Source organism: Drosophila nasuta, chromosome 2L (assembly GCF_023558535.2).
Source record: "Drosophila nasuta strain 15112-1781.00 chromosome 2L, ASM2355853v1, whole genome shotgun sequence".
Lineage (NCBI taxonomy): Eukaryota > Metazoa > Arthropoda > Insecta > Diptera > Drosophilidae > Drosophila > Drosophila nasuta.
In genome coordinates this window covers 23,154,246-23,175,623 of record NC_083455.1, presented here as the reverse complement: position 1 = coordinate 23,175,623, position 21,378 = coordinate 23,154,246, and the positions used below count along the sequence as shown (strand labels likewise).

At 34.5% G+C, this 21,378-nt stretch overlaps 3 protein-coding genes across 5 annotated transcripts in view; 1 reads left to right on the top strand and 2 right to left on the bottom strand.

The window, feature by feature from the left end:
• Positions 1 to 12,894, top strand: part of LOC132792224 (uncharacterized) — a 36,609-nt gene extending 23,715 nt beyond the window's left edge. For 2 of the 3 annotated variants that reach the window (XM_060801491.1, XM_060801497.1), the window contains exons 3-9: positions 7,862 to 8,050; positions 8,256 to 8,667; positions 9,776 to 10,031; positions 10,094 to 10,690; positions 11,293 to 11,449; positions 11,521 to 11,787; positions 11,888 to 12,894. In XM_060801491.1, coding sequence (XP_060657474.1) covers positions 7,862 to 8,050; positions 8,256 to 8,667; positions 9,776 to 10,031; positions 10,094 to 10,690; positions 11,293 to 11,449; positions 11,521 to 11,787; positions 11,888 to 12,083 — 2,074 coding nt within the window. In that variant the 3' untranslated portion in view covers positions 12,084 to 12,894. Of the gene's footprint in view, positions 1 to 7,861; positions 8,051 to 8,255; positions 8,668 to 9,775; positions 10,032 to 10,093; positions 10,691 to 11,292; positions 11,450 to 11,520; positions 11,788 to 11,887 lie in introns of those variants that run through there. The other variant, XM_060801506.1, reaches the window with a different exon arrangement.
• A 297-nt stretch (positions 12,895 to 13,191) lies between these two features.
• On the bottom strand, positions 13,192 to 21,338 carry LOC132798160 (uncharacterized). Its single transcript, XM_060809914.1, is given in 18 exon segments — positions 13,192 to 13,800; positions 13,865 to 14,277; positions 14,343 to 14,689; positions 14,759 to 14,889; positions 14,945 to 15,174; positions 15,240 to 15,374; positions 16,636 to 16,729; positions 16,794 to 17,206; positions 17,259 to 17,593; positions 18,313 to 18,443; positions 18,499 to 18,728; positions 19,569 to 19,767; positions 19,829 to 19,972; positions 19,974 to 20,242; positions 20,309 to 20,640; positions 20,711 to 20,841; positions 20,899 to 21,128; positions 21,195 to 21,338. Coding segments are annotated over 18 exon segments (4,044 nt in total). The 5' UTR covers positions 21,274 to 21,338; the 3' UTR covers positions 13,192 to 13,599.
• On the bottom strand, positions 16,452 to 18,939 carry LOC132792281 (facilitated trehalose transporter Tret1-like). Its single transcript, XM_060801574.1, has 6 exons — positions 18,792 to 18,939; positions 18,499 to 18,728; positions 18,313 to 18,443; positions 17,259 to 17,593; positions 16,794 to 17,206; positions 16,452 to 16,729 (listed from the first exon to the last, which is right to left on the bottom strand). The coding sequence occupies exons 1-6, from the start codon at positions 18,868 to 18,870 to the stop codon at positions 16,529 to 16,531; spliced, it is 1,389 nt and encodes a 462-aa protein (XP_060657557.1). The 5' UTR covers positions 18,871 to 18,939; the 3' UTR covers positions 16,452 to 16,528.
• Positions 21,339 to 21,378: the final 40 nt, after the last annotated feature.

Here is a 21,378-nt window from a genome sequence, read left to right as displayed (position 1 = left end):
TAGTCGACGCAGCAGATACCCTGTAAATAGTTGTTTAATTTATATGAAGTTCATTCTTTATAAGATTTTATATATTCAAGTTATATTAAAAGTAATTTAATAGTTTTCTTTATTTTAGTGTAGTTCACATTTAATACGATAACAAATTTATATTATTATAGAGTATTAAAAACAGAAGGCAGCTAAAGAGCTGGCATGCCTAAATGAAGTGGGCAAATTTGCATAGTCGAGGCTGCAAATTAAGTCAGTCATAAATAACAAATCAAAAAGAAATGACCAAAAAACTACCAAAAGCAAAACAACAAAAGAATTGGGTCAGTAACACGCCAAAAAGAAAGACAACAAAAACAACAGCAAAAAAAAAGCGAATCAACAAACCCAAAAAAAAAAAAAAAAAAAATTGAAATAAACCAAAATAAAAAATAAAACACGCAATTGAGCATGGTCATAGCTTTGAAATGAAAGACAAAGGCAAAAGCGACAGACGACACAATGACGATGATGACGAACCAAACGAAATGGGAAGAATGTGTAGGAATCTATTCCTATATATAAAACACACATACACAACACTATCTCTCTCTATACATATGTGTGTGTGTGTAGGTATTTAAAGCATGTTCCGTCTTTGTCAAATTGCTTGGAAGGAAGTTCACAGCGTGAACAAAAACAAAAATTAATTAAAAGCAGCTGAACGAAATACGACAAAACAAAAACATACACATCAAATAAATTGCACTGAAATTTTTGATAGACAAATAAAAAAATTTAAGAACATAGCATATAGGAAAAGAACTAATTGATGACCCAATTCCTTTGTCAAAGCAACAACTATTTTTATTCAAATTTGCTTTCGTTTCAAACTACAAAACTGCTCAAAATAATAGCAGTGAAATGCTTTGTTCTAAGAATCTAATATTTAATATATTGAATTTATTCTTTTCATAAATTATTATGCTAAAATTATTGATTTTATATTATTGAATATAATCATTTAAATTTTGCATGAATAAGTTTTTGAAAATCATTGATATTGTTATATTGAATAGAATAATGCGTTTTTCAAAAATTAATGATTTTATTGCTTTGTCATGATAAGAACTTCATATTATTCGTAATAAAGTATTATCAAGAATTGTATATTGTATTATATATTATAATACAATATTATAAAATTGTTGATCCTTAGGAATTCTGTATTATAAAGTCTATATTTTTATGATCCCAAATATTCAAATATTATCAAGAACAATTCCAATTGGTTTCAATATTACTTTTTATTTAATATTATACATTTTTTTGAATAGATCATTGAGCAAGTGAATTCATTATTATAAAATTGTTGAACTTTCAGAACTTTGTATTTTAAAATATATTTTTTACGATTCCAAATGATAAAGAATTTTGTATTTTAAAATATATATTTTAACCATTAAAAATAATTAAGTATTATCAAGAATTTGGTATTTTACACTCTCATGAATGATAATTTCAATAATCCTTATTATAAAATTCTTGAACTTTGAGATTTCTATATTTTAAAATATATATATTTTTTTTTCTCAAAATAATGATGCACATACCCGATAGGTTTTAATATTACTTTTTCTTTTATTTTATATATTTTTTAAAATTATCATTTAGCATGTAATATCATTATTATAAAATTGTTGAACTTTCAGCATTTTTGTTTTACAATATATTTTTTACGACTCCTAATATTCAAGTATTATCAAAATATATTTTTTTAAGATTGAAAATAATTTAGTATTATCATTTAGTATTTCGTTTTGTATTAGATATTTTTGTGCAATTCAAAATATTTAATTAATATCAAACACAATACAGTTTAGTTTTTTAAATGAGTTTCTTTTGTCTAGACAAATATGAAACATGCTATACGCTCTTTAGTATAACAGATTAAGTGTAGATCACTAATCAGATGCTGAACTTAAAATACTCAACGAAAGCGTATAAACAGACAGAAATAATCATAATAATAATCATGGAAATAGAAAAGGCAAAAACCAAAACAAAAGCTGCTGCGGCTGTCAATGAACTCTGCAAGCCCTTAATACACACACACACACACACACACACTCTATACACACACACACACGCACACTGAGAGCGTGGTTGTATAAAAAAGGCGACTTGTTTAATATCGGTCAATGTATTCCAAAAAAAATACAAAACGAGATAAGAATTTCAAAAATTTTTCTTTTGATTGCGTGTGTTTGCCTCGACGCGTCGTGTTGTGCGTGTGTGTGTGTGTGTGTGTTGATGTTGTATGCAATGCCAAACTTTCACGTAATTTTTGCGTGTTTTTTTTTTGTCTTTGCTCACCTCTCTCTCTCTCTCTCTGAGTGTGTGTGAATTATATTATTTTCGCGTCTGTTTTGCCCGTTGTAAAGAGTCAACAACCTTTTGCGTATTCAAGAAGCGCGAGACCTTCCCCTAAGCCCCGCTTTGTCTCCTCCTCTCTCTCTCTCTCTCTCTCTCTCTCTCTCTCTCTTTCTCTCTATCGTTCGCTCCGTCTCTTTCTCTGTTTCACCTCGCCCCCATTTTACAGCTAGTAGCAGCTCCCTTTTGCCTCAGCCAAACTAGCAACAACAACTAGAAAGCTGTTTGCCTTAGTGGCCTTAATCAACATAAAACAAAACAGAAACAAAAAAAAATACAAAAAATGGCATCATACTTTTGTTAATTACGTAAATTACAACAACCACATTAACAACAATTATGCAGGTATTTTATTATGTTATGTATTTAGCGCTACTTTAATTCATCAATTAAACACAACTCTTTGCCATGTTGTTATTAAACTTTAAGAGCATTTCGTGTTCGACCAGAAATCTTTAGTTTATTGAACCTTTTTCTTTTATAGTTTTTGTGTATTTTGTCTATAGTATATTGTTTTTTTGCAAATTAGTTTTGGATAACATATCAACACTTTCGCTGGACCGTCTGTCAAATAGAAATCTTTGCTAAAAGATAAAACACTTTCGAAATGATTTTTAGTTTGCAAAAAAAAAGTTGATAAGTCCTTCACAAAAAATATATCTTTTAATAGTGGAGAATATTATTAATTTCTTGGAAATAAAATGATTTAAGATTCAGATCGTATAGTGAAATATTATTTCTAAACTTTTCTAATAGCTTTTTTCATTTATTTAGACAGAAAACATATGATTCTTAAATCGTATTTTAGGCTTCCTTAAACTAAATTAGGCTAAGAAATATTAGATTGGAATGTTGCTTAAAATTGTTCTCCATTAGTTTAGTTATTAAATTATGTTTATTAAATTGGAAATATCATTTATGATCTGTCTTAAAGCTTATGATTTGTTTAATCGTGTTTTCGCAATGATAAATGTAAAGTTTCTTGAATAAAAGAGAACCAAAACGTATTATTTTCCAATATTGTTTAAATTTTATTTATATTTATTTTTTATTAAATTGGAAATATTCATTCCGATCTTGACTAAAGTTTTTCCTCGTTTCTGGTCTGTCTTAAAGCTATTTTCTTTCATATGAAAACTTCCTTAAACAAAATAAGACTTTGAAATAGTATTTTCAATATTGCTTAAAGTTGTCTCACATGAAATCAGTTTATTAAAATGAAAATATCATCTCTTAAGTTTCTTAAAGCTTTTCCTTATTACTTACTCAGTTTTTGTTTATCAATTCAGCATAAAAACTTCAAAGCATTCCCAAGCTATATCTTCAACATTTTCGCTTACAAATCACTCAAGAATTTGTTTTATTTTTTGTTTTTCCAAATGCAATAATTGCGCTGCATCGACATTATTCGTGTAATTAAATGCCATTCGTAGGTCTTGCGATTCTGATAACCTTGTGTATATGGTCTGAGCTACATTTTGCTCAGTCATGGCATTCTTTTTTTTTGTCGGTTTGACCCATAAACCTCAACATTTCCCATATGTGGCACGCTTCCCAACTAACCGCAGAATTTGCAGCGGGAAGCAAAAAAATCAACCAGCAACAACAATCTCTTGAAGATCGCGCACAACACGTGACAGCTTAGAAAGACAGACAGCAAAAAAAAAAAAGAAAAGAAGAAGGAAATAAAAACTTCAGCAACTTGGTGGGAGAAACTGTTGTCAATGAAGAAGAAGATATGGTCTTTATGGTAAATGGTATATACTATATATATATGGCCACTTTTTTTCACTTTGCCCGACAAATTTCATTGGAAATTCGTGTGTATTTTTGTACATCAATTCCACAAAATAACAAACTTTACTTTCTTTTAATTTGTAATCGCCATTTGTCGACAGCACACACATTATTTTATTTGTGTGAGTTTTTAAAGCTCAGCTTTTTAGTTCATGAGCAGTTGGATGTGACAAGGCTCACGTAGGCACCGAATAGAAGGCGAAGTAGGGAAATCTCTATTTCCAACACAACATGCAGCTGTTCTATGCACTTGTTGGACTTTGAATGGAATGCAATGTAACTTAATATTGAGTATACGACTTATCCAAAACATTATTATATATGTATTTTTTTTATATTTATTTCCAAGAAAACTAAGTGAAGTTTGAAGTTAAAGGCAAACATACATATTTATCATTCTTTCTCTAAGCAGTCTATCTTAAAGTATCATATTAATAAATCATCTTTAGAGAAATATTCAAGAGTTGTTATGTTAAATACAGTCCTAACTATTTATCTTATTTCACTATTATTCTATGGTAATTGTATTATTATTTTATCTTCATATTATTATTCTTAATTATTATTTTAAAAAGTGATCTAAAGTTTGTAATAAAATTTTAAGTGAAAGACAGTGCCAGCACATAATTATTTATGTAAACAAATATCTAAAAAAAAAAATAACACCTCCCAAAGGGAACTAATATTACTATACACATAAATGTTTAGACAAAATTGAAAAAAAAACCTATAAAAGTGATTAATCAAATTAAAGAAAAACATTGCTGAAACACAAATACAAAACAAAATGATTACGCAAGATAATCTTAATATTATATATCTTAATATTATATATAAAGAGTATTTACAAAATAATGCAAACTATTCATATTTAATGTTCCCTAGGAATTTAGTTTGTTGATGTTGTTTTTTTTTTTATGTTTTTGAAACTGAAACTTAAAATATAAATATAAAATATTTTACAATTTTCAAGAGAAAAACATTTAAATTTGAGTTTGATTTTAATCTATAATATTATTCTTGTGTGTTTTTGGAAATGAAACTTTATAAATTATATTTAAGGCTAATACATTTTACATTGTAATTTGTTTTGAATCTATTGGAAGTATTAAGCATTTATTCTTAATATTTATTCCTAGTTGTTTAATTTTACATGTTGTTACGTCTTGAAGATTAGATTAATCTTAAAAAGTATTTTATTTTTAAAATATTTTTCTATTTAAATTTCGATTTGTTAACTGCTCTTCGATATTGTGAATAGTTGTTTGCATTCCTTGCTCGGCTATCAACACCCGGACATAGAACAGCTGAGACTTGCATTCGCTGCGTATTCATCAGACACTTTGCATGGCACACGGACACGATGAAAGCTTCAGTGTGTGTGTGAGTGCGTGTGCGTGTGAGAGACTGCGTGATTGTTTGTGTGTGAGTGTGTGTGTGCGTGCGTATGCTTTGTTTGATGTTGTCTCTTGCTGACTGCATTGACCCCCACTTGGGGCCTGCGCGTTATTATTATTATGATTGTTGTTGTTGTTGTTGCTGCTGATGTTGATGTTGTTGCTGTTGTTGTTGTTGTTGCTGTCTCACACACGCACATTGCGGTTCATTGCACTCTCTATTTGCTTGGGCTTCCCATTTTTTTTTTTTTTTTTTTGAGTTAACATTTACATTTTTATTTTGTTTTTGGAATAATTTTGATTTTCGTTCCTTGGATGCTGCATTTGGAATTTGTTGCTTTACTCTTTGCTTTTAAATTGATTTTTACAAGTTGTGCACAGTCTGTAAAAATGGAAAATATTTAAATAAATTTTGATAGATATAAAGCAAGAAGAGAGCAGGAGCAATAGAGATAGATAGAGAAAGAGAGAAAGAGAGGGAGGGAAAGAACTGAGGCTATTGACTCGTGCGGTCTGCGTTGGCATTCGTGTAGGAGGAGGCGAAGAAGAAGAAGAAGCAGGAGGGGGAAGAGGAGGCAGAGACAGAGACAGAGACAGAGACAGAGACAGAGACAGAGACAGAGACAGAGTGCGAAGCATTGACCGAGAGTTGAGCGCACAAGAAAAACAGAGAATCCAACAGAAACAACAGAGAAGCGAGAATAACAGAGCGAGCGAGAGAGAGAGAGAGCGAGAGAGAGCGTGAAAGAGCCAAAGAGAGTGATAATGCGACGCGACAGCACACACATGTGATATCACCGATAACAGTCTGTCTGTCTTTCTGTTCGTTGTTGTATTATTCTGCTGCATACAAAGAAATAAACACACACAGACACACACATACAGAGAGATTTTGACTTTTTGAAGATTTGAGGCGAAGGTGTCTGCACTTTTGTTTCTTTATGCACCGAACACCGAAAACGAAACGAAACGAAACGAATCGAAATCTGCGTCTGCAAAACGGTTAAAATCGAGTGGTGCATATCTTTTGATAATACCAACCTAGCAATATATGTAGTATTTTCAAAGATATACCGCACACATACTATATAGAGACCAACTTACTTCTTATACCAATAGGGCAATTGACCTGCAAGTGATTATCAGAGATTATATTGTACTATAAAGTGAGTGAAATGTTAGAGCCTATTTATATATATACAATATATATTCATGTATGTATATTCTTTAGTCGGTATCAGCCAGCAGCTGAGTCATTCTCGGCAATTTGTTATACGCTTTTATTCTCTGCGGTAGTGACGAAAGTGACGATTAAACTCAAATCTAACAGCTGATTGCTTTGTTCTTCTTGCATTTGTATTATGCACCCAAAAATCAATGATGAAATTACCAAAAGAAAGTGAAGCATATTGCGATACTTGTTTTCATTTCAAATGAGTAATAAAATTTTGTAGAAATTATATCTTTGTTGAAGGGTTGGAATTGTTTTTAATGCGGAGAACTTAGATCTATAAAAAGATGTTTTTTTTTAATGTACAACAGTATTTTAAATGTAATAGTTAGAATCTCTTTGTATACCTGTTAACATTGATTTTCTTTAATTTTATTAATCTGTTTAAAAAGGTTAAATTGGTCTGGGTTTCTTTTACTCGGTACTTATAGAGTAGAGGAGTCCGGAATGTTGGTTCATACAATAATAAGTGATAATCTAATATATTTTGACTTCTATGGTATATTTTGAATGTAGTACTTTATCGACATTCGTTCGGTATATTTAAGTAATTTTGTAGAATATTATTTGGTATATTTTAAGAATAATAAATCACTGTTTTGCGTATTAAAAGTAATATAATTTTATACTGTTTGATTTATTTGTAATACAAACTCTTATCTAATTTTGAATACATGTTTTCTATATATGTACATACATCGAATATTGTAGTAATTGTTTATCGTTCTTTTCTATACAAATTCAATAAAGAATCTGTGTAAACAAAAGAAAAGAGTACTCCAACATGACAGTTTAAAATGCACATTACTGAACCTCACCTTCATAGAATATTTAAATAGTGAAATATATAAATACTGAATACAATTATTTAGGAGCTCTACTCGATTAATTGTAGTGCATACTTTTAGGCAACATAACTATGCTTACTTCACCTTTTACAGGGTATTAAAATATCTGCAATTTTCTTTTCGAAAATATAATTTTATCTTACCACGCATTTCTAACTTCATTTGTTCGTTTCTTTTACTTGCAGAGTTGTTTATCCCTATACAACAGTGAAACATCAACAAATGCAACAGCAACATCAGCATCAACATCGGCAGCATCCGCAGCCACAGCAACAACAACAACAATCACAGCCAACATTACAGTTGACATTTCAGAATTTAAACGTGTTGCACAACGAACGCAAAATACTTTCCGATGTGAGTGGATTAGTCAGGTAACAGCAACAACAACAACAACAACAACAACAATAATCACAATAAGCAAACAAAAACAACAAAAGCAAACACTGTGTAACAGTGGCATAATAAAACAACATTCAACAAAACCCACTGAACCACTGTCAACTAACAACAACAACAACTCTTTTGCTCTCTTCCACTCTCTTTGGTACTCTCTCTCCATCTCTCTCTCTCTGGCAGTCCCGGCGAAGTGCTTGCTATTATGGGACCCTCGGGCAGTGGCAAAACCACACTCTTGGACTGCTTGAGTGGCCAGCGGCATTTTGATAGCGGCAACGTTTATCTCAATCGCGAACCACTCTCGAAACGTTGGCGCCGCAAAATTGGATATGTGCTGCAGGAGGAGATCTTCTTCACCCAGCTGACGTTGCGTGAAACCGTTCTCTACACCGCATTGTTGCGCCTCCCCGAGTCGATGGCACGTGCTGAGAAGCTGCGTCTCGTCGATCACATATTGGACACCCTGGAGCTCACCTGCTGTCAGCAGACCAAGTTTGGTGATTACCTCAATCGCGGTCTCTCTGGCGGCGAGAAGAAGCGTGCCAACATCGCCTGCGAACTGCTCACCAATCCCCTCCTCATGCTCCTCGATGTGAGTATCAAGTTATAAGAGAAAAAACATATTTAATTCGTGGGTGAAATGGGCTTTAGATCTGCGTTTATATTTAAGATGAGAGAAAAAGCTTAATTAGCAACTGAGGTATTTTTTAATTACTTAAATAATAATAGTAATAATAATACAAAATTCAAGAAATACCTTAAAACAGAGGATGAATATAAAGAATATTCACCAAAATAGTATTGATTTATCATTTCTATCTGGCTTTCGGTCTTCATATACAACCTTATGGTATATTTTGGACTCTATGGTATATTTTGAATGTATTGATTGCATATAAATCGATATAGTATTATCGATATTACCAAATATATGCATTTATGGCATATTTTAAAAGTGGTACTACATTAATATACCAAATACAGCTTTCGGTATATTTTTACTATTTTTGTGGTATATGAATTTGGTATATTTTTTGAATATGGTCTTATTCAAAATGGGTAGCGGGCTTAGTCAAATCGAGCACACTCGACTCTAGCTGTCTTATTTGCTAAATTTGTTGATACTATTACGTAAAGTGGCATATGTTAAAATATGATAATAATAATCATTATGAAACAATAATGTGACATTAGACATGTAGCGATAGGAACATTAAAGAAATATATATACAGTTGAGAACCTTGAAATAGCAGTGCGACAGAAATAAAACTATATAAAGGTTATTTTTGCTTATTCCTTTTTGTTATTTGTTTTTATTAAATGTATGTAAATATCCATATTTTCCAAAGCTTTTAGAGATTTATATTTATAATTATGCTTAGGTAATTTTAGCTTATTAAATTCAGTAAAGCAAAATAATAATCAACGCCTTAAAGAACTCAATTTCGAAATAAATTATTTCAAAACCCTAATAACTTTAATAAACCTCCCTTAGAATTTATGAACGATCGTGTACTAAAGAGGATTATAAGATTACTTCAATTTATTGGAAGAATTATGAACTAAAACTGAATTTTAAAATCACATACAATCAGTAGAAGAGTAATGAAAAAGTAAAGGGTAAACTTATCTGAAGAGTTATTTTGTATATTGTAAACATTTAATTTGAATTGATTGATCAATATACTTGTTTTTCCAGGAGCCCACCTCAGGTCTAGACAGCCACTCGGCCATCTCGCTGATGAAGGTGCTAAAGCGTTATGCCCAGCTGGAGCAGAAGACGATTGTGATAAGCGTGCATCAACCGTCGTCGCAGATGTTCCACATGTTCGACAAGCTGCTGCTGTTGCATCAGGGACGCACCGCCTACTTCGGCGAGGTGCAGAACATCTTTCGGCACTTCGAGGACATTGGTGTGACCATCAAGCCCCACTACAATCCCGCTGACTTTGTGTGTAAGTAGAATGAATTGATGTTTTGTAGAACTAAAAATTAATCGAATTTTCTGTGCTTGCAGTGGAACAGCTGAAATCCCATCCGGATATACGTGAAAAGCTGTTTGTTGCCGCCAGGGAATCGCATTGCAACTACTTGAATACCATCAACAGTAACAGCAACGGCAACGGCCATCCACAGAGCCAGAGCCAGGACAAGTCGTTGGAGAAGCAGCACAACAGTAATCTAATCAATTATGTTTACAATCAATACGCCAATCGACACAACACCACAAAGGATTGCGATGCCGATGAGGAGGCTGCTCAGCATTTGGTTTACAGCGCAGCCGATTCGCAATCGAATTTCAGTTCCTGCGCCTCCAGTGATTGCCAGTCATACAGTGCGGGCAAAAAGTGTGCCAACGATGATGATTGGCTCTCGTATCCCACACGCTTTCACACCCAGTTCAGCGTGCTCTCCAGCCGCAATTTCAAGGAGGCCAAGCCGCGCATGCTCTCCAAACTGAATTGGTTCCAAACCATCGGTTTAGCTCTGATGGCCGGGGCCATTTGGTTCCAGCTGCCCCGCACCGAGGAGTTCCTGCACGATCTTCAGGGCTGGATGTTCTTCTCGCAGACCTACTGGATGCTCTTTGCGCTCTTCGGTGCGCTCAATTCATGTGAGTGTCCAGAGAGGAATTATTTTAAATGTAGATTAGTTAAGGCTGAAGTTAAGCAGCTTTTTAAGCATTATTATTGAAATTATATTGTCGGTTTAGTTATCATTCATGTTACATAAAAGCACGACATAATTTCGAATATTGTTAGTTTAAAAGCACCTTAGAAAGCTCTGTACATTCTAACCCAAATTCTGCAGATTTTTTCAAATTAATCGAAAGCTTTAGTCTCTAATTTATTTTAATTGTATATGCCTGTTTTGTAGAGTTGTTAAGTACAAGTTTTATAAGAATAATCTAAAGTACATTTTGTTGTAAAAATAAGCAAAAAGTTTGATTTACTTTGCTCCTAATGAATAGAAACCTTCGCCAACTTTCAAAGTTTATAAGATTGATCGAAAGCACATTTAATAATAAGCTAAAAGCTTAACTTACTTTGCTTCTTCTAAGGAATCGATAGCTTAAAAAGTACTAAAGTAATTTGTATAAATGTAAATTCAAAGTAAAAATTTGTCTTACTCAAACCTTATCTTAATATTACTCTTACACCTTTATGCGAACTTGCTGCTCATAAATAATGTACTTTTTTCTTTTCTTTGTTTTAGTCCCCTCAGAGCGTGAGGTCATCAGCAAGGAGCGTCGCTCTGGTGCCTATCGCTTGTCTGCCTATTATCTGGCCAAAATGTGCGCGGAACTTCCGCTGGTGATAACTTTACCCACTGTCTACCTCATGATAAGCTATCCCATGCTGGGCTGCAGCAGGTAAGTTTATCAATTTGCGACTGCTATCGATTATCAATTCTAATCAATTTGTCTTACTTTTTTTTATTTAGCTTTAAGCTCTTCTTTCTGATGCTAATCTTTTTGCTACTCAACACAATTGTGGCACAGAGCGTGGGCTTCTTCATTGGCGCCTGTTGCATGGACATGAATGTGAGCATTACGCTGAGTGCACTCTATACGCTTGCCACACAGCTCTTTGGCGGTTATCTTTCGTCACGCATTCCGGAAGGTCTCAGCTGGATACGGTATACATCAATGATACACTATGCATATCAGAATATGCAAATACTCGAGTTCCGCGAGGGTCCGCCTATTAGGTAAGTGTATTTCACTTTAGTTTTATTGAATTTATATTATATATTCGATGGGATGGCATTCAACTTATTCATCGATTTCCGTTTCTGCTGCTGTTTTCAGTTGCGGATCGCCGAGCAGCTATGAGATATGCAAACAGCAGACAACCGAATTCATTCCATATGAGGAAATACTCAAAGCACAAAACTCAACATCACCATTGTGGCTGAACACGCTGATACTGATGATGTTCTTTCTGGTATTTCGCGGACTGGGCTATGCGGTGCTGCGCTATTTGCGGTGCCCCAAAAAGACGTGATACAGCTGACAACGAACCAGTGATACGTAATTTGTAACAAGTGTAATCCTATCATACATATATCGTACATGCATACACATATGTATATTCGATATATACATATTGTATATCCTGTAACCTAATCTAAATGTTGAACAAACTACATGCAAACAAACGTGCGCCAATTTTTGTGATTCAAATTTCAAAAGCCACATCAATTAGTATATAACTATTATATATCATTATTAAATATTTAGTTTAAATGTATTCACAACACACACCCATATACACATATATTTCTATATCAATCTATCAATCTGTATGTATGGCAAACGACAGGCGCTATATCCAAAATTTGTTTGTTGCATTTGGTGAACAACAATTTTTGTTTTGTTTTATGCATTTTAATTGTTAGCCATTTATCCTAAAGCCTATTATTATAATTATTACAATTATCATTATCATTATTATTATTACTATTATTATTATGTTGCGCTGTTAAAGAGAAATATTTGTTTTGCCTTTTGCGAAAATAATGTTTTAATTTACGTTTTTTAAATCCAAAAGTAATGCAAGTTAACAGCATATATTATTATTATTCTATATCTATATCACACATTACTGTACTATATGCATATATTTAAAGTTCTAGAAAGTTTTGTAGATTTTTTGCAAATTTTTTCAATTGGGAAAAAAACACTGTGATTTAGTATGCTAGTTTTTTAATTAGTTTTAAGCTGGCTCCATAAGTGTTTGCCACAACAATAAAAACTATGTAAAACATCAACCAATTGTATAAGCATATACATCATTGTAAATGTTTACATTAACTAATTATATGTAATTAAATTTATTTAAACATTCATATAAATTCGTTGCGAATTATTCTTTCCACTTTTGAAATGTCGCTCATTCGATTGTCAGTGGCGCGGTTTTTGAGTAATCGGTTGGTCTATCGAAAGCTTGTATTGCGTTCGATAATTTGCACGGCTGTGGTAATTTGTTGCACATCTGGTATATTGACTGACGGTTTTTTATTCTCGCTTTATTTGCGGTCACACAGTTTGTAGCTGGCGCACTTGCGCATGTGAAAAATATTAAAAGTGGAGTGCATTTAATTGTTTCTTATTTTTTTATTTTTTTTTATTGTGAAAGTGAAAATTGCTTTGTGCAAATAGAAAAGCATCATGTGAATACAATTAATTGAGTGTAGTGAATTGAGTGAATGTGTTGTGCAAAAATATCTGAATTGGACGCTTGCATGTGCGATTAACTAAGGAAATGAGCTATAGAAGATAAATATTAATTATTCCTAAAAAAACGGAGCTTCGATTTGGTAAGTACTGTTTAAATTATTAGTTGCAATGTTTGCTTTGGATATGTTTTTTAAAAATATTTATTTTATTGCGCAATATTTTGGGTTTTGCAAATTCACCGTTATGGAACTATAGCAACCAGCTTTTTTTGTGTGTACATTGACCAACCATTTTCGATAGCTTATCGATAACATTGAAAATACCAGTTGTTCACTTTTCGATCAATCTTCTAGCATCGACTTTCCTTTGGTTTCTTTTAAAAAGAATAAAAAGCAAATAAAGCAGAAGAAAGTAATGCCCCCCATAGACCACATTGTTGTAGGCAGTCCCCAGTAATGCATGCATAGGGGGAAAATGTTGAGCATGAGAAATACCAATGAACTGCAGACAACAATCGAAATCGATGTTGCTCTGGCACGAATCTGTAAGAATATAAATTGTAATTAAATGCAGGCATGAAGCGGAGATAGAGACAAGCAGACAAACCTTGAGGGGATACATTTCAACCATGAGCACAAATAGGCAGCTAACTAGGCCAATGTTGCCCAAAAAGATGTCCACCGACATTATGGCCACTGGCACCCAGTTCCATTGGCTCAGATCATACATCTCAGTGAAGTAGGTAAAGAAACCGAAACCAGTTAAACTTAATGCTACGCCAGCCGATGAAACAAGCATCAGAATTCTGCGGCCAAAGACATCGCAAAGGAGTGTAGTGACATAGGCACCAAAGAGTTGCACAGATCCAATGATAATTGTGCTAGTATTTGGATCCATAGTGCTGCCCGACTTGGCAAAGATATCTGTCATATAGTTGACCATGGTAAAGACGCCGCTAAACTGATTGGCAATGACTATAACAGAAGCCATAGCGTAGCCTTTAATGGCAGCTCGAGTGACTGCAAGGGAGGGGAGAAAATAATATAACTATTCGAGTTCTAAAATGCATTTCAATTTCACTTACAAAAATCCTTTATGGTCACCTTGTCGAGCTGATTATCTTCATTTGTCAGGGTCATTTTCATATCTTTAAATTCTGCCATTGCGGTGGCCTGATCACTTAAGCTGTCGCTATCTTTAATGTTCTTGTAGTATCTAAAAGATGCTTCAGCAGCCGTAAACTTGCCCTTGTTGATGAGATGCATCGGTGAGTCGCGTATGAATAAGAGCACAGATATAAAGAAACTCAGCGGTAAGATAAGTACGATAAATGGCACAACATAGTATGAGACATGAGTGCCCACAATGTAGCCTATAAGAATACCCGTGTTAACCGACAACATCACCATGGTGGCACAAGTTCCACGGATGCTATAAAAACCAAAAATAGATTAGCAAAGTGACTTAAGAAGTGGTGAAAGTTTTGATAACTTATCGTACTTTGCATCGCAATATTCGCTGATAAAAAGTGGATGTATTATATAAATGCCGCCTCCTGTGATGCCAGCTAGCAAGCGTCCTGCGATCAGATACTCCACGCTCGTGGCAAAGTACACCATAATCCAAAGGCACTAGGTAAAGTTTACATAGTGAAAGATTGAATTTGGGATCTCAATTTTTGCTTACCGAGTGTGGCAATGCGATGAAGAGCAGACAAGCTTTACTGCCTAGGCGCGAAATTAACAGACCACTGAGTGAATTGCCAATAACCGATCCTATGCCCAAAGCGGAGCCCACCCAAGACACTTCATTAACGTTAAGGGGGAAACTCAAAGGCGATTCGGGAGTTTGTAGCTTGCGCAGCGTTGGCGACAACCAACCAATGCCAATGCCATGTGATATGCATATTAAATTAACTAAAGCAATCAGTTATTTTCATTAGTTTCACTTGCACTTATTGCAATCTCCTTACACTACTCACTGAGCACTGTGGATAACAGCTGATAGCGATTCCTGCGATTAATCAGACAGTTTGGGCGCGCTAAGAGTCGTTCAAACATTTCTACTTTCGAGCTGATTGAGTCTGGCACGAGCGAAATTCTATTTCCAACTGAAACTGCAACGGAGAGCAAGAGATTTTTAAATGTGTCTTTCGGTAGCGCCATCAACAACAGGCAACAATAAAGATAATGAATTTCAAAATACATACGATAGAAAACTTATATATATTCACCAAGCGCGTGAAAAAGTCAATTCGCGAAAACATCGCACTTTCAATACTCTAGAAATTTGATGGATGTACAGTTGAGGCAGCATAATTTGAAAACAACTAAGGAAATAATTTCACTTGCAAAAACAATTACACCTTTTGTTGTTAATTATTAAGGATTGTTTCTTCTGTGGTCCGAAATTTGAAATTTTCTTTAAGAACACATTGAAAACAGACGAGTCCCATTAATTGTACACTAAAAATGAAAAGAGGGTATACGATTTTTTCTTTGACAGCTGAGAGTTAAGATCACTTCTCAGGAAGCGGCAGCATGTCGTCAATATGTGAGCATAACAAGAGCACGCGTTTGCGCATAACAATTAAGCAGACATACAAAAAACACAGACCGAATAAGAGAGTCCATAAGAGAGATTTGAGCAGAGAATAAAAAGCAGAGACTTTAATTGTTTAGTTGTTTTGCATTTATAAAACTATTCAAAAGTAAACAAAAATAAGACCCCAACAAGTGGGACAAGCATTTCATTCTCTGACTATAGTAACTACAGTAACTTTTACGCTATATGGTATACGACTATTATTTTATTTTGATTAATAGAACCTTGAAGATCGCAAATTAATTGCACAAGAGATAGTTTATTAGTTGCGATAATCGATGAAAAATTATGGCGGATTGTTTATTGAAATAGAGTGATGATTTTAATCAGTAGAATATAATTTCTACTATTATTATTGTAATAGAACATTTTGCTCTGTGCAGTTTTAATATTATTTTCTATGAGTAAGACAACGAGAAGTAAAAAATGTTGTTTTATGTTTACTGTTTAGATAATAATATTTGTTTGTGCTTCTTTTTGGTTTAGCTTTTCTGCGGTCATTATAATTTACCATTTTTATATTCTTCTGAATATAATTTGAGTAATAGTAGTATAATATTTCTAAGCATTAATCAAGTAAAAAAGAAAATTAGATAAGCAGACAACAATCTTAGTGTTTTTAATAAAATTAAAATTAGATTTTCGGAATTTTTTTAATTGCTGTATTCAGTCTTCAAGCATGGATTTGCCTTTTGTTTCCTTCAAGAACAAGACAAAATAAATAAAGCTCAATGCTGATATCCCAGCACATGACCACATCGTTGCTGGCAAACCCCATTCAGCCATGCACAGTGGGAGAATGTTGAGCATGATGAACACAAAGAAGCCGCAAATAACCACAGAAATCGATGTGGCACGAGTGCGAATCTGGTTAAAAGAAAATAAAGATATTATAAATTGAACAAACAATAAATTAAAGTGTGTGTCAAACCTTTAGAGGAAACATTTCGACCAAGGCCATAAAGAAGCAGCCGACAAGTCCAATATTGCCCATAAAGATGCAGATCGACATCAACACAAGAGGCACCCAACTCCAATCACTCAAATCGTACCACTGTGCAAAATATGTAAAGAAACCGAAACCAAAGAGACTGACAGCAACTCCGCCCGAGGAGACAACGAGAAGCAGACGACGTCCCCAGACATCGCAAAGTAAAGCCGTTGCATATGTGCCTAGAATCTGAACGATGCCAATGATAATGGTGCAGGTATCTGGGTCCATAGTGCTGCCCGATTTTTCAAAGATGTCCGACATGTAGCTGACCATGGCGAAAATGCCGCTGAATTGATTCGCAATCAGCAAGACTGCAGCGGATGCATAAGCTCGGAAAGCTGATCTGGACACTACAAAAAGTATTTAACATAATTGAATTCAACTGTTTAATTTTAAACCTACCAAAATCCTTGATAGTCACGTTACTAGATGCCTTGTCATCCTCCGTTAGCTTCTGTCGCATATCCTCGAATTCCTCCACTGCTGCAGATCGATTGAAATCCTTGATATTCTTATAATAACGGAAAGATATCTCAGCCGCCTTCAAGTTGCCTTTTCTTATCAGATGCACTGGCGATTCCGGTATAAAACATAGCGTTAATAAAAAGTAACAAACTGGAAGTAATAATACTATGAATGGTGTGATGCTGAACGGCATGTGTGTGCCCATAATGTAGCCAAGAAACACGCCTATATTCACAGATAACATCACTATAGCACCGAGTGTCCCACGAATTCTGTAAGTAGCAGATAACAGATAGCAGATGTTATAAAAGAATACTTAGAACGAGTCTGTGTTGGAGATGAGCGTATAAATTAGGTGATGAAAGAATTAAGTGATGCTAAAGCTGAGCAATTAAAGTTTTAAGCAAGCATCAAGGGGGCTGCTTAAAGTATTAACTTGTCAAAGAGTTTAGAGACGATTCAACGTGTAGATGTAGGTATGAATGAATTCCTTAAAGCAATTTACAATGAAATTCAATAATGTGTTGATAATTTGAAAAATTATTTCGAACATGCTACCCATTTTGAAAAAAATGTGGTATTCATTTTAAATTATACCAAATACCAAAAAATTATATTGATGCAGTAATACATTAAAAATATACCTTAGAGTGCATAATATACAATTTTATCAGACAAATCAAGAAAGTATAAAATATGCATAAATAATTCAGCGAGTAAATTAACTATTAATAAAATTAATAAATGGATTAAACGACTTAGCGGTTTGTTGATCAATAATAAAATGGATTTCAAAGGAATTAAGTACGTCAAACGCAATAAATTTGTAGACTAGTGTGGTACTTGTGACTTGCTTAAGATCACCAGCCAACAACATGGGCCCATAAAGCTAGTCAATATTGACTTTATCGCTAAGACGCGGGCGCCTCTGTTTGGATGTTGATCTCTGTGTGATCTGGATAAGTACTATATATGAGCCACAGCTACTTACCTGGGATCTGAAATTTCGCTGAGGAACATGGAATGAATGATGTACATGCCACCACTGCAAAGACCGCCAAGAAAGCGTCCCACATAAAGATACTCGACTCTCTCGGCGAAATATACCAAAAGCCAATAGCACTGCAAAATAATTAAATTAAAAAAGTCTTTATAATAAAAGTACTTGTTGACTCACCGTCTGAGGAATGGCTACAAAAAGTAGACACAACTTGCTGCCCAAATAGGGAAGAATGATTCCCATTAGAGCATTTCCTGTCATCGCTCCCATGCCCAGGAATGAACCAACCCAGGAGACCTCAGAGACGGTGGCCATAAAATTCATGGGCGTCTCTTCGGTTTGCATTTTGCGCATTGTGGGCGCAAACCAACCAATTCCAATGCCATGAGCAATGCATATTAAATTGACTGCAAGTTGAAGAATGAAAATTTATGGAAAATAAATAAATTAATTGTTGAAAAAATAGTTACTCAGCAATGTTGCTAGAAATTGCTTGCGATTCCTTTGATTCAGTAAACAGTCTGGACTATTCAATAGTTTCGCAAACATTTTTCCAGTCGTGTTGAATGATCTCTACAGCGGAGAGATGTCTCAATTAGAAGCTACAGTGGAATATTAAGAGCGTTCAACGGCTGCCATCGGCTTTAATAGATTCCGGCCTGGTGGCTTATTTCAGTAAGTAATTGCCATAAAGATTAGTGTGTCTGAGTCTCTGTAAACACGAAAAGATCTCTGATGAAATTCTAGTAGTCAATCTTATATATGACATCCGAATACGTCATAGTTCACCAACAAACAATTTGATAAGCATTACGTCACCAGCAAAATGAAAATGTGGCGTCATCTGTCGTCCAAAAATGAAATTTTAAACTAAGGAGCTTCGCTATAACGTCTAGGAGTTCAAAGGAAAAGCTCTGATAAAAATTCAAATTAAATACATATACATATGTATATATATAGTACATATAAAAACCTAAAGACTACAGTAATTTTGGGGAAATTAAATCCTTAAAATCCATACGATTTCAAAGTAATTTCGTGGCTTTTAAAATGAGCAACGACAACAGAAAATGCTAGAGTGAAAAAACTATTGTCAAGCCATATAAAACGCTGTATAAAACTTCAACTAAAAGTATTTGCAATTTTTATAAAATTTGATTGCTTATTCTTAAAAAAGAGTTACAACTTATTCTCGTGTATAATGAGTTGGTTTTGCTTAACTCTAGTTTAGGAGCTAGAATCAGTTTAATTATCCAGCATAGATTTGCCTTTGGTCTCGACAAAGCACAAGCTAAAGTAGATGAAACCAAGCAATCCAACGACGCTGGCAGCCCACATAGTGATGGCAAGTCCCCAGTACTTTAAGCAGAGTGGAAAGATTTTCAGCGTGAGAAAAACGAGGCAACTGAGAAGAACAATAAATGTAGAGACGGCCACCGAACGTATCTGAAGGAAACGAAAGGAAGAATTATAAATTTGCAAAATAGCAGCTAAGGACAAAACTTACCCGAGCTGGCATGACCTCAACCAAGACCACAAAGATGATGCCAACCAAACCAATATGACATAAGAACATCTCCAATGCCAAGAGCACCAATGGAATCCATCCCCAGGCAGAGAGATCGTAACGTTCCGCAAAGTATATGTAAAAAACCAAAGGCAGCCAGACAAATGGAAGCACCAAGAGAAGAGATCATTAACAGGAATTTGCGACCATATCGATCACAGAACAAAATTGTGGCACAGACGCCCACAATTTGAACAGCTCCCAGGATAATAGTGGAAGTGCCCGCATCCATCGAAGCATGTGAGATCTCAAAGACGTCCGTCATGTAGGTGGTGAAGCAAAAGGTGCCCGTAAATTGATTGCAACCGAGCAGCACCAAGGCTGTGGCATAGGCCTTAAAGGCAGGCTTGGTAACTAAAGAGAAGAAAAAGAAAAAAGTTTAAAAAAAAAAAATAAAGTTATGCAACTATTTCCACTCACTGAAATCCTTGTAGTTAAAGGCATTGACCTTTAGTGCCTGCTCCTTGGTCAACTTATACTTGATCTCCTCAAACTCTGCCATTGAAGTCTTGTCATTCTCTTGAATATTCTTGTAAAATCTAAAGGACTTTTCTGCAGCACCAAATTTGCCTTTGGTAATCAAATAAAAAGGCGTCTCAGGCAGAAAAAGATTGCCAACCAAATAGCAAATGGGCAGCGGAATGATGAAAAAGGGCGCTATATAGTAATGCACATTTGTGGAGAGAATATAACCAACGAGCACGCCCATGTTGACCGAGAGCATGAGCATAGAGCCAAGACGACCACGAATTCTGAGGGAAAATTAAAATATAAAATTTAATGTATAGACATTTAACTAGTTTTTCCACCACTTTAACTCACTTGGCATCGGAGATTTCACTGATAAAAATGGGTAAAACTATATAGCCTCCGCCGCCTGTAATGCCAGCCAAGAGACGACCCGCATAAAGATATTCCACACTCTGAGCAAAGTAAGCCAACAACCAGAAACACTGGAGAAATTCACACAATTAAAAAGTAACACCATAAATAATACACTATCAACCTACCAAATAAGGAAAGGCTAGGAAATACAAGACTGGCTTGCGTCCAATGCGATCTTGTAGAAAGCCAGCCAATAAATTCCCAATAATACTGCCAATGCCAATCAGCGAGCCAATCCAGGATATTTCCTCAACAAACACCTCAAAGCTGAGCGGCGATTCGGGTGATTGCAAATCCCTCATAACAGGGGACATCCAACCAACGCCCACCCCATGAGAAAATGTCGAAAATGTCACTGTGAAATAACAGAAAGGAATTAAAAAAACAAATTGCGAACGAAAAGTATTACATTAGTATTTACCTAGAAATGTGGCTAAGAACTGATAACGATTTCTGCGATTCAGCAGGCAGTTGGGATTCTCGAATATGCTTAGCTTCATCTCGATGATGTTGTCATTCAACAAAATTCTCGACAGACTGACTGAAAATCTAGAGAGTCAAGAGCTGAAATAAAGATTCGTCTCGTGTCGTAGACTGGAAAAGCG